The following is a 13730-nucleotide window of genomic DNA, read 5'->3' on the forward strand; positions in this document are numbered from 1 at the left end:
ATCTAATGATGTTGTTTATTTGCGGAAGAGCTCATTTTCCCAGTAAAGAAAGTGCTAAGAATTTAAGAGTAATGAAATAGTCCCCGTGTTTGGGGGGAATGTAAACAGTGCACCAGTCCTTGATCCCTTCTTTAAACAGAGCGTGCGGTGAGACTGTACTGATACGTGATACCTATCATTTATTATAACAAAAATAACGCACTTTACAATTAAGGAATTGTGAAGTCACAGTGTAAAGCAGCAGAATAGTAGGAACAGCCAACAGCACTAAAGCCCATGTGGTTGGTGTAACCACAAGAAATTAAGGGCATAAGTGAAATTTGGACTTCTCTGCATCCATCTAGTTAATACGGTCCAGATAGCCTTGATGAAATACAATTTTTTTGTTTTGACTCTGTTTTTACTGTATATATATATATATATACTGTGCATTGAGATAAATATTTCTTTATTGTCTCCATATAAATACTGTTATCTTGCTGTTTTTATGCAGTTGGAGGCAAGCAGCTGTCATAAGCTCAAGTAGCACTGTAAGGTAACAATGGGGCCACTAAGAACTATAAGCCTCAGCATGTGTTACTGTGGCTAAGACTAGTCCTCTGCTGCTGGGAGGATGCCAGGAAAAAATCTTATATCTTACTCCAAGAGAACGGAAACCTATGAAGGATTTAGTAGATAGATCCTGTACAATCAGACAGGTCCATGAGAAAATTCTTAGGTGGGACAAAGGTTTTAAAGACAATAGAATCCAACAAGGCTAGCCTTAAAAGTGGTGTACCAAGTATTATCGCTATCCCTTATCCTCAGGAAATCTGATCTGTGCAGGTCTGACTGCTGGGATCCCCACCATTCACAAGAATGGACCCCTACGGTTAACAAAAATAGGGGTCCCGTTCTCAGGTTGGCTATTTATGGCACTCTTATTCATTATCTATGGTGTGGGAAATAGCTACGTTCTGTACTCAATTTCTGTATCAATTTCTAGTACCCTAATTGTATAAATGGCGCAGCAGGACGCAAGCTCTAAATGTCACTTCATTCAGCTGGTGGGACCTCAATGCTCACATTCTTAATCCCTTCATTATGGATAGGGGTTGTTGTCTAGGGTTGGCTTGCCATTCAATGTGTATGAAGGCCCTCATCTCTCACTCGACTGCAAATGTTGAAAGTCAGAAGTATCTCAAAGGATTTCACTTTCGCCAATGCTTTGATTCTCTGGTAGATTTGTCTGGTAGAAGCTTCCACCCTTCATCTCATTCAGAATTGCTAAATTTTGCCCTTTAACATCAACTTGTCGAGAGGGTTCGAAGAAATCCCAACCCTTTTTGTGCTGGGGCAACCTGTATTTTCTGAAAATGTTACTTCAATGTTTAACAATTTGACTAACTCTGGACTGTTGCCAAGTATGATGTTGCTTTCACGTAAAGTATGTTTAATGAGAGGTGAAACTTTAAGCTCATGATCCCCAATGCAAAATCTACTCTTAATTACAATGTCTCATTTTGACCCATCAAGCATCATGGCTTTTGTGGCCACAGGTGGTCAGTGACATATCTACCTGCACTTAGGGCTCAGCCATCTGTGTAAGGATGTTATTAAGACATGGCTGGTTGGGTGGGGGTGGGGGGTAAGGATATTGGAAACCACTGTGCTATAAAATCATTTGCGTATATTTATTACTATGCTGAGTGTGGGAAAAAGGAGCAGCTTGATTATTGGAAAGCTGTCCTGTGTCTCATGGCAAATTGGTCGAGTTTATTAGGAATTCGGTCATTAGAAGTCGGCTCACTGACTGGAAAACACTCCTACTAATTAGAAGGACAGCGCTCTGCCTCTTGCTGTGATTCTGATGCCAGTTCATCTTTCTTTCTATGTTTTTATAGTGCTTTATTATAGATATATATGTCATGTTTCTATTATGAAAGGGAAAAAGTTAATGGCTCACACCTATCTTTAGGTTGTTTCATCTCCCTTGAGGAGAATAATGTGGCTGAATTGCAATACCAAGTACGACCTAAACTATCAACTTTTGTCTTAACCAAGACAAAAAAAAAGACTTTTGGAATTGATCAAACACTATGGAATCAGCCCTTTTACTTATAGCCAAATGCTCAATGCTTGCCCACAAATAGGAAACAACAGCTCTGCTCCTAGCCGCAAAGGACTCATGGTGGGTCAAAGTGAGAACCTTCTGTTTTTGCTCCCATGTTCCACTAATGTTGGACAAGCTCCAAGGTGTTTGAAGTCCTGGAATTCTTTTCCCAGCTGTGGAATATTTCCCATTGGAGGGAGGTGTTGACAAGATGGGGGTACAAGACATCTTCCCTTGTAATGCAGTTTCATGGAGGATTTTATTTGAACAAATGTTTCCTTTAACATTGTTATTAAGAGTTTATTTGGTGAAGGATACAGTTGCCCAACCTAAGACTTATATAGGTCTATACAATATGACAACGATACAGCTGGTGGTCTGGACAAGAAGTGGGGTACCACTAGTCACTTTAAGATAGCTGTTCTAAATGTAGCCCATATAATACCACAATTCCAAGATAATACTCCCTATGGCTACAGCCCATATTATGCCGTCATATGATACAGTCCTTAATAATACCCTGCAAACAGCTGCTGTAATACTGCCACATATAATCAAAATATAATCAAAAATGCAGCACATTTGTGTAGTAATAAATGATTCTTGGTTTTTGATTAATCTGGAAATTTTTTCTTGAACCCTCAGTAACTCCAGTTACAGCTGGTTCATTTAATGTGCATGTCCTGAAGGAAGGAGCGTAACTCTAGGTTCTAGCAAGGTCCTAGAAATGACAACGAGTCATGCTCCTCCCTTCAGACCCTGCACCATGTATTATTCAATTAGCTTTGACTGGAACGTTCTTTTAAGCGACTGCAATGTCATAATTAAGAATATCAAAAGTGGATATATATGTATGAGATATTTGAAAGATAGATAAATGGATGATAGATAGATAGATAGATAGATAGATAGATAGATAGATAGACAAATGGATTGAAGTAAAGATTAATAGAAAGATGGATAGATAAGTAGATTTTAGAAAAATTTTGATTTGGCAAGTTCTATGCAGCGCTGCGTAATCTGTGTGCGCTCTATAAATAAAGGAATAATTATTATATTTAAAACTAACTATTGTCTTGTGCATCTGTAGTTGTTGGTGGGTGCTGAAGACTGCCCTACAGGACAGTACACCAAGAGTGGAGAATGCTGTAAAGCCTGTGGATCTGGAGAGGGCGTCGTACAAGAATGTGGGGTGAATCAGACTGTCTGTGAACCCTGTCTTGACAGTAAGTAGATCAGACTAAATGCACTATATATACACTTGATACATTATTAATGTACCACATCACTAAATGCCTATTCTTCTGAACTATATGGAACTGCCCGGATTTGTATGACTTTACATATCCCTTTATATGATACCTCCGCTGCCCTGTTGAATTAAAGGGGTTAACTCGGCAGCTGCGCCCCAGACCCGGGCAATGCTCTGCCCCCCTTAGAGGGCCTCTCTTTATGTCCTTCAAATCAAAATCTGGATTCCATCTGCCATAATATAAACCTCATTACTTCAAAATCAATGGCACCCTGCCTTCTTCTGCTGTGTCCTTGACGCTAACCTTGGAAAGAAGGGAGATAATATTCACTCTAGCAGACATGGCATTGTCTCTAATATTCTCCTAATGAGTGCAATGAGAGAACAGATACATGTAGGATCGAGTTCACTCTTACAGCGAGTGGACAATGATCCGATTATAGGGACATTTCAATTTTCAAACAAATATGATGATATTAAAGCAAAGTAAGGAATTAAGTGTCACAGAGATATTGTGCTGCATTAGGTTCACATTCTATTACACATACACATTGTACAACAATATATTATGGGATTACAGGGATTGTTCATCTTTTATCTTCCTGTTGTTTTTAGGTCCAGTGTCCAGTGCTGATAATTGTATTAATATATATTTATAGTAATGAGAGCTTGTTTTTCTGATAATTGTCTTCTATAATAACTAAATAATAAATTAACAAGCTCTAGTCTGACTGCAGACATTGGTAAAGGGAGTCTAGGATGTAACTGCATACTCTTTGTGCATTCAACTAAAACATAGAATTGTATGCAGTGTGCTCTTAAGCTCCCTCTAATGGTGGTTGTGGGTATGAGTTTACCGTTTAAAATAGTTTCATTTGTACTAAAGGTATCATCTCCAGAAGGAGTTACATCTAATTTAGCTTAGACTGGGCATGGATGTGCCACTGTGTGCTGATGTTTCACATTGCTCTCTTTCATGTAATACATCTGGGGTTCAAGTCCCCTCAGTGCAATTAGGAAGACCTGGCTGAGCTTTACTTAATACAATTATAACATTCGGGCAGATTTACTTACCACGTCCATTCATGATCCAGCGGTGCGTTCTCTGCTGTAGATTCGGGTCTTCCGGCGATTCACTAAGGTAGTTCCTCCGACGTCCACCAGGTGTCGCTGCTGCGCTGAAGTCCGCCAAGGCCCACCGGAGTTTACAATCCTATACTTGGTGAAGGTAAGCGCGTGCCCAGCGACACTTTTTTTTTTTTAAATGTGAATCCGTCGGGTTTCCATTCGACCACGCCCCCCGATTTCCGTCGCGTGCATGCCGACGCCGATTGATTGCATGCACCAAAAAACCGGGTAACACGTTGGGAAAATGCGAATCGGGCCCTTTGTAAATGACCCCCAATGTCTCTAAATCATGAAGGACTAAGGTACAATCAGATGATGGGTTTCTTCAAGGTCTTTCCACTGTTGTTTGGAAACAGAGGGCCCCTACATTGCTAGGTTCAAATGGCCCCATCCAAAAAGGTCCTTTTTGTGTATGCAAAAATAGCATTATAACTGTCCATAAGCTTCACAGTATATATTGCATCTTAAAGGGGTTTTCCACAATTGCAAATAAACATATGGGGACCCATGGTTAAAATTTTTAAGCAGTGCTACATGCAAAAGATATTTGTCCTACTCCTTCATCATTCACAACTTCACTCACCAACTGAAATCACTCCTGGTCTCCTCTACATTGTTCTACCCGAGGCTTTTAGACCCTCAATAAATGGCTCTACTAGCATTTTTGATGACCTATTGTACATTCCTGTATTACTCTCCCGCTGCCCTCCATTCATCTTTTCCTTAGGTCTATAGGTGCTAATGATAAGACTTTCTCTGATTCTTGGTAACATTAAGACATATTGGGGCAGATTTACTTACCCGGTCCATTCGCGATCCAGTGGCGCCTTCACTGCACTGGATTCGGGTCCGGTCGGGATTCATTAAGGTAGTTCCTCTGCTGAAAAGCATTGGACCGCACTGGAGTACACCGAGCCGGGCTGAGAGAAGCCAAGTGCAAGCTCTGCAACAGATTTTTTTTTTTCAATGCGGCGTTTTTTCCGAATCCGTCGGGTTTTCGTTTGGCCACGCCCCCCGATTTCCGTCGCGTGCATGCCAGCACCGATGCGCCACAATCCGATCTCGTGCGCCAAAATCCCGGGGCAATTCAGAGGAAATCACCGCAAATCGGAAATATTCGGGTAACACATCGGGAAAACGTGAAACGGGCCCTTAGTAAATGACCCCCATTGTTTGTACATTGCTGATCTGCTGATCAAATTCTTACTATATGCTGTGTTATTATTACATGCATTGATGGTATGTGAACACCTTTGTAGTATTGTTATACAAATGTATACATAGGTTTATATTGAAAAAAAAAATAATAATAAGATTTTAAAAACTAAACTAAAATTGAGTATTACCATCAAAACCTGTGCAAATTCTGTGCACTCCAGAAGCTCTTGAAATAAATGCAGCAGCTTCCAATAGTCGTCTGCCACCTTTTTGGAAAGATTATACCACTTAACATTTGTAGACTACAGAAAACCTTGTACCCTTAGGCCACCAATATGATTCATCCCAAATTACAACTTAAGGCAGGTTACTTACTTAACCTTGATCCTCATTCAATAGCAACAAATGGGAAAAGTCACTCCGCTGGTTTCTTTTCATTCACTTGACAAAGAAATGTTAAAGTTCTGTTCAGGACCTGGTATTTTCGGAGTTAATAGGAAAATAGGAAGTGTTTGTTTTTCTGGGAGGAGCATCTATTTCCGCTATTCTGATTTGGTACATTTTAGTGCCAAGGCAACCTTTAAAGGGGTTTTCGAACAAATGTTAGGAACTATCCAGTTAGGCCTGACTTGCTGATTAGTGGGGGTCTCAGTACCTCCGTCATTGCCGAGCGCCACACTCACCGACCTCCGTCAGCTCCATAGAGATTAATGGAGCAGAGCGGTCATGCTCAGACGTCTGCTCCATTACTCTGACGGAGCGACGAGGGGTCCAAAGGAGGTACGTGTGACCTCATCGGACCACTCATTATCGCGATCTGTGGGGGTCTCACATGGATAGGACCTAACTTTTGTTGGTGAGAAAATCCCTTTAACCAGATTTTTCTTAAAAAGCTGTCGATACGTAATGCATACATATCTTTCTAACTAATGGTGCCAATCAAATTACCATAGAAACCATAATACCAATCACAGCCATAACAGTGCTAGAGACGGCTACGTATGACTTTGAAGTTTGTTTTACACCTTCCTGGCTGTCATAATCCCTATTGTTAATGGGGCAGCCACCACCCCAGATTTTTCCAGTTAAGGCAAGAAGACGGAGAACAGTAGGATAATCTTTCTATAGGCCTGAGTCCAAGATCTTCCCTCTCCTGACTCACAAGCCATTAAACAGAAGAGTTTTAATGGGATAAGTTAACGATGCAAATTACTCTAATACCAGTGAAACACAAAGTATTAAACTATAAACACTACATACACAGACTCTCCCCGTGCAGAGTCTGGAGATGCTCACATTGCTCCTCCTCAAATGGGATTTCAATCCTTAAGGGGATCTCATCAAACCCTTAATTGAAATGTAATGGAATATTGAGGTTTACTTAGTCATTACCCAAGCTGTAAATGAAGAGATTTAGTTGACGGCTAAATGCTAGTCAAAAGCAGAAGCAGTAATATTTGTGTGAACTGATGTGTACAGTAAATAGTTAAACATGTATGAAGGGTGGCACCTAGTTTCTACAGTTTACAATAAATCTCCTGCACATGTATGATAGGCAGACTGTATCCTGTGCAAAGGTTTGGTTTGCTGTCCTTTTTGACATCCATTAGCGCTAGATTGCCGCTAAAGATGAGCTCATTTTAATTTTTTTTTTTTTCATTGGAGTTAAGGTTTGGGTTAGAATTAGAGCTAATTCTAACCCTAATGCTAACTTTAAATCTAAAAGAAAAAATTGTGTTTTAGAGGACCAAATGGGGTAATATACAAATTTCCAAAACAATCAGAGCAACATAGTTTGGGACACAAACTTTTGAAACAAATTGAATCTTAATAAGCACTGCACAGTGAGCAATTGAGCTTTACTACTATTTGAATCTTAATGTATTCACTCATCTCTAGTTGCCACCTGGCAGGTATAATGCTGGACTGGTCTGTATCAAAGGCCAGTCATTTTTTAAGCCTTGCTTTAAACGGGAATCTACCATCAAAATTAAGCATGATAAACCATGGGGACAGGTACAGTAAATGTGGTAATCTTCATATATGTGTTATCCATGAACTCTTTCCTTCTAAAATCAACTTTAAAAATTATGCAATGAACTGGAAGGGCCATTACCTGAGCCTTCAGCGCTGCAGATTCAAAGGTTTTTACAATGAGCGGTCCTCTACTTAAGAACACCCGACTTACAGACGACCTCTAGTTACAAAAAGCCCTCAAGATATTGGTAATTTATTGTACTTTAGCATTAGGCTACAATAAACAACTATAACAGTTATTAAGGGTGTCTGCACTTAAGCTTTGTTAATCCTGGTTCTTATAACAATCCAACATTTTTAAAATCCAATTGTTACACAGACCAAAAAAGTTCTGGCTGGGATTACAATGATAAAATATACAGTTCCGAATTGTCACAGAGACCAAAAAGAAATTTGGTTGGGGTTACAATTATAAAGTATACAGTTCTGACTTACATACAAATTCAACTTAAGAACAAATCTACAGAACTTATCTTGTACATAACCCAGGGACTGCCTGTATGAGAAGATTATCACAGTTACTGTACCTGGATCTATGGGTAAGTAAGTGTCCTTGGTTTATCTCTCTTGACATTGATGGTAGATTTTCTTTAAATTCCATTATTTCCATGTGTACATCATCTATTTTTCACTCCCACCTCTGATTGTATTTTGTATTTTCATGTAACAAGAACCTTGGTTGAGAATTGATCATAGATAGGGAGGAGAAAAACACAGTGCTCTTATGTCCTGGTTGGAAAATCCTAATAATATAATGAAGAGCCCAGCTTGTTCTCCGCTAACAGGTCCAAAGGCACTTACTTGTCTTCTCATATGTGGAAGAGGGACCTTTTAAACCCCATTAGGCTCCAAGATAAAACTGTACCCCCTACAACTCCTCCAGTTACAGCAATAGATTCCAAGTACTTGTCTATGACACTGCAGCCATTCTCAGCATTTTAATATAAAAGTTTACATTGTTTCTTAAAGATTGGGTTTTACTAGAGTTTTACAGATTTGTAACAATTTATAAAAGGACCGAGCTGCATAAATCTAGAATTACTAGTGACAGGCTTGAAGTTAGGACTGTACAAAGGTATGTGAATTACAAACACCAGTGAAAAACCTGTCATGTTAATAGAAAACACCTGCTGACTGGGCGGCTGAGCTGTCACGTTCAGCTCCACTGCCGCACATTGTTGCCTTCCATGCAGAGACATAACTAGAAGTTAACACAAGACGCCATAGCTAAAGGAAATGGGCGGCACGGTGGCTGAGTGAGTAGCACATCTGCTTTGCAGCACTGGGGTCCTGGGTTCGAATCCCACCCAGGTCAACATCTGCAAAGAGTTTGTATGTTCTCTCCGTGTTTGCGTGGGTTTCCTCCGGGTACTCCGGTTTCCTCCCACACTTCAAAACATACTGTTAGGTTGTTTAGATTGTGAGCCCCATGGGGACAGGGACCAATTTGACATGCTTGTGCAGCGCTGCGTAATCTGTGTGCGCTATATAAATAAAGAATTATTATTATTATTATTATTATTACCATTTGATTTGATGCATTATGAAGCAAACATACATTGAGAATGCTGTAGCTACACTGATGCAGGGTCATATCTTGGTTAATCCCTGTGATGAGTGGTTTTGCTGATAAAACAATTATAAAATGATAATAATGAAGCTGTCTCGCTTCTATAGCTGGTTCAGCCTTTTCCTAGCAGATTAGTTATTCACTGTACGAGAGGATGCTGTAATCCCTAATAATCAATTACTGCACCATCCCCCAGCTGCTGTGTATGAGTGATCCAGCTCAGGTTGATTAGTCCTGTCTAAACTAAGCACCGTGTGTAATACAAGCTCTGTGTAAGTTGTGCAATCACGCAATCCAGCTTGGCCAAGGTCCTGCATGTTATAATTGTTTTTTCTGTAAAGCCACTTAACTCAGGGATTAACCAAGATATGATCCTGCATCAGTGTAGCTAGAGCATTCTCAAGGTATGTTTGCTTCAAAATTAATCAAATGGTAGATTTCCCTTAAGTAAAATTATCAGACTCTAAACGCCCATAAATATTAGATTTCATTGGGCATGGCTTCCCATGTAAAGTGAATAGACTTCGGGTGGAAGACACAATTGTACCCCGCGTTTATTCCTTTGGTAGCGGTTGCCTCACTGGCAGGTGGCAGTGTAAATGCTTAGGATATGAGGATTTAGACCCTAAAATGACAACTGTTATCCTAAAATGTAACAGATTCAGAACTATGCTCTTCTATTATGTGGGAAAAGCGTTGTGTTGTGAAAAGACATGCTGGCTGGTTCCCCTTCTGCCTTGACTAATGCCCCATTGGCTGGCTATGGGGTATGGCATGACATGCCCAGAAGCCTCTGGTGTCATCTGCATATGCAGTGAAGTGAGGTGTTCTGTATCTCCCATATCTTCTGCATATAGAAGAGTATCATTAGAAACCTGTTAACATCCAGGACAACAGTTTGGTTGTGGTATAGGGGCTTACATCCTTATGACTGATTCCTTTTAGTGGCCAGGCCTGAAACAGATTTAAAGAGAACCTGTTACCAGGTTTTACCCCACTAAAATACTAGCGCCCTCAGGTAGGGTATGAAATATTGTTTCTAGAATTCCCTCTTTTATATGAAAAAGTAAAGGTAAGGTAAGGTAAATATGACTCTTCTCACCTCATTTTCACATGAGATGAGTCAAGTTTCATAGTTGCAGTGGGAGGGCCAGTTCAGAAGCCCCTTTATCTCATTCTCTAGTACTTAGAAATATGCTTTTGGTGTCATATTAAAGATAAGAATCTCATCTTGCAGATCACATCACACTATTGCATTGAGTGAGCTACAGAATCAGAGATACAGGCCAGCTAAAGACATGGTAAAAAAATACAATCTGCAGATAAAGATCCAGTTCCTACTTATATTTCCAGTTCCATAGCTAACAGAACCACAAGCCCTATGAGAGCCAAGATGAGATTCTTATCTTTAATATGACACCAGTTGCATGTTTCTAGGTACTAGATTACCAAAAATATTGGATTCTTAAAGCAAATCTACCATTTGTTTTTATGCATGAACCAAACATACTTTGAGAATACGTAAGCTACACTGATGCAGTTACATATCTTGTTTAAGTCCTGATCCAAGTGGTTTTACTCAAAAAACAATTATGAAATTCAGGACCTTGGGAAAGCTGGGTGCAGACTGACTGCCATACATAAACACATTAATTCCACATACACAGGAGCTGCCTGAAGTGTCCAGATAGGACTAATCAACCTGAGCTGGATGATTCATAGACAGCAGCTGGGGGATGGTGCAGCGATTGATTGCTTCTGCCTGTCAGGGACAACACAATGAATACAGTGGTCTCTGAAGCAGTGCATAATTAGGGATTAAACAAGATATATTTGGTTCATAATGCATAAAAGCAAATGGTAGATTTGTGTCACTACGCCTGCAACCAATAAACTTAAAGGACATCTACCACCAGGATGAAAGATTGTATGCAAATAAGCCTGAGTGGCTCCAGGCTGCATTAACACCTGGAGCCCCTCAGGCTCATTTGCATACAGTCCTTCATGTAGATGCGCTTTAACACCTCTCACATAAAAGATGGAATTCTAGAAATGACATTTCATACACAACCTGAGGGGTCTAGTAGTTTAGTGGAGAAAAACCTGTTGGCAGGTTTCTTTTTATGACTCGACAAATTTTAACTTAATTTTCTTTGTGTGTGGACATAATGGTTCAAGGGCCTAAATTTTTTTCAACTACTTAAATGCTTACATTGGATAATTTAATGAATATTTAAGTCACAAAACAAACATGGATTGGGAGAAATTTAGACTTTATGGGTGATATATATCATACAACTTATGATAGTGGCCTCCCCCCCCCCGCCTTTGTCCTGCCAGATACACCAATAAGGATGCACCCTAGTCACATGGGCATCATTAACACCCAGTTGTCAAGTTATCCATATATTTCCAACAGGAATAACAGAAACTACATAATGGGGAAAGATCTTCCGATGTAATATAAAAGACATAACAAGTTCTTACTGAGGCAGGCAGCTGTCAGGTCCACTTAAAATTTACCGTACATGCAGTACTATAATTATTACATGATGTAAAACAGTGGTGCCTTCTTAATTGAATTATTTAATCTATTCTCTGAATATAATTATTTAATATCTCCTGATATACTGAGCTGGTGAATTCCGGATCTCTTCTGGAAACAAGGCGCTTCTGGGCGCCTACTGCTCAGCTATGAGAAATGCCATAAGTAAATTATAATATGGTTAAGGAGTCACTTTGGGTTTTCCTCCCGGTATAGTGCCAGACATTGGGATAAGGATGTGTTGACATTTTACTTTTATTGTACATTCAGCTTATACACGGAGGAAATCATACACTAGATGTGTCCTTAGGTTCCCTTTAGCTGATGGGATGGTTTACCCCAGCCTGTATTGTTTTCTGTTATGTTATAAGGCGTTATGGTCAACATCTGCAAAGAGTTTATATGTTCTCTCCGTGTTTGAGTGGGTTTCCTCTGGGTCCTCCAATTTCCTCCTACACTCCAAAACCATACAGGTAGGTTGATTAGATAGGGAGCTCCATGGGGACAGGGACCGATTTGGCAAAATCTGTGCAGCGCTGCATAATCTGTAGGCTATACAAAATAAAGAATTATTATTATTAATTATTATTATTATTAAGCTTCAGGGGAACACTGTTCAAACACACAAAACTATTCAGTTGGTATAATAAGCACATTTATGCCTTCCCTTCTCCCCAAACCTTTACAAGAGTGCTCAGCCACATCTCTTGCTAGGGTCTTAACAGCCCTACTACTATGCTATACAATTATTACTACTACTATACTATGCATCAGTGTAAAAGTCCAGCATTACACAACCTGGATAGACAATCTATAAAGTGGCATACAGAGAGGATAGGAAATTTGCCATGCAAATTCCAGAAGACCTCACCCCGAAATTGGCTTTCTAAGTGGTCCATGTAAGGCAGGGCTTAGAAATGTCTTGAGAATGGATATGGAAATCTTGGGAGTTATGCGGCATTATACACTGACAAGGAATGGGACCCTCCTAGCCCTTCAATGAATTGGCCGTATGGTATGTACCAGTACTTGCGTCTACAGTTTGAGTTAGTGAGATGTCTTGCAGTGGGCATTCTTCAAATGTAGGAAGATGTTCTCCAAAATTTCTTGGTGGCTGCGAAGGATTAGTTATCAAAGAGTTTGGATACCGGGAGAAGGTACATTAGCTAAAACCTAATTTTCCAGTTTCCCCTGAAATAATACAAAATTCAATTTCTGACAATGAAGAAATCCTAAGGACTCAATTCCATTCTTGCCTCTAGGGGGCCCCATGGCATGTGTTTAATATACATGTAAATGCCAGTGCCGCTTCCATTGCATCTTTACATAGAAGGGAATTGATGTGCTTAGAAGAACTTGTTAAAACAAATGATTCACTTGTCTCCAGCTATACAAAGGATGCAATGAAAGTCAATTATTTATGCCTCCAGCAGAACATTGAGTCAAATGCTGTAGTAATTCCTGCTGTCCTGTTGGGACCATGGTCTGCGTGTATCAAACACGCTTTTTGTGCCCTCTTCCCTGAATGCAGAGAAATAGACTTAATGTTCACTTAATAGCTTTCTAGCTACATGAGTGGTGCAACATCACAAGCTTTTAGGGTTTAGGTACTCAATGTAATCATAGTGGTTAACATCATGCAGCAAGTATCTGGAAAATGCATATAATATAGAGGGGAATTTCAGGCTTAAAACTCAGAGTGTAGAGAGAGTTATGGGTATTTGGCAAGGGGAAATATTGTGCAGTCTAATAATTGGATCCTTCCATGTTTATCATAGATAGAAGAAGAACTTGATCACTTTGATGAATTGTCTTCCCAGACATACTTAAAGGGATCACCAAGTCAAATGCCTTAAACATTTCTGTGTTCTTCAATCTGGCACAGGCTATATGTAGTACGCAGGTGCAGTGCGGCCCACTGCATGTTTTGACTCTTTACCATCCCCAT

At 39.9% G+C, this 13730-nt stretch overlaps 1 protein-coding gene across 1 annotated transcript in view; it reads left to right on the forward strand.

Annotated features, from left to right (window-relative positions):
• NGFR (nerve growth factor receptor) overlaps positions 1-13730 on the forward strand; it is a 52686-nt gene that overhangs the window by 14632 nt on the left and 24324 nt on the right. The window contains exon 2 of the mRNA XM_072111255.1: positions 3183-3318. Within this exon, the coding sequence (XP_071967356.1) occupies positions 3183-3318 (136 nt within the window). The remainder of the gene's footprint in view (positions 1-3182; positions 3319-13730) is intronic.

The sequence above is a fragment of the Engystomops pustulosus genome, chromosome 6, assembly GCF_040894005.1.
Source record: "Engystomops pustulosus chromosome 6, aEngPut4.maternal, whole genome shotgun sequence".
Lineage (NCBI taxonomy): Eukaryota > Metazoa > Chordata > Amphibia > Anura > Leptodactylidae > Engystomops > Engystomops pustulosus.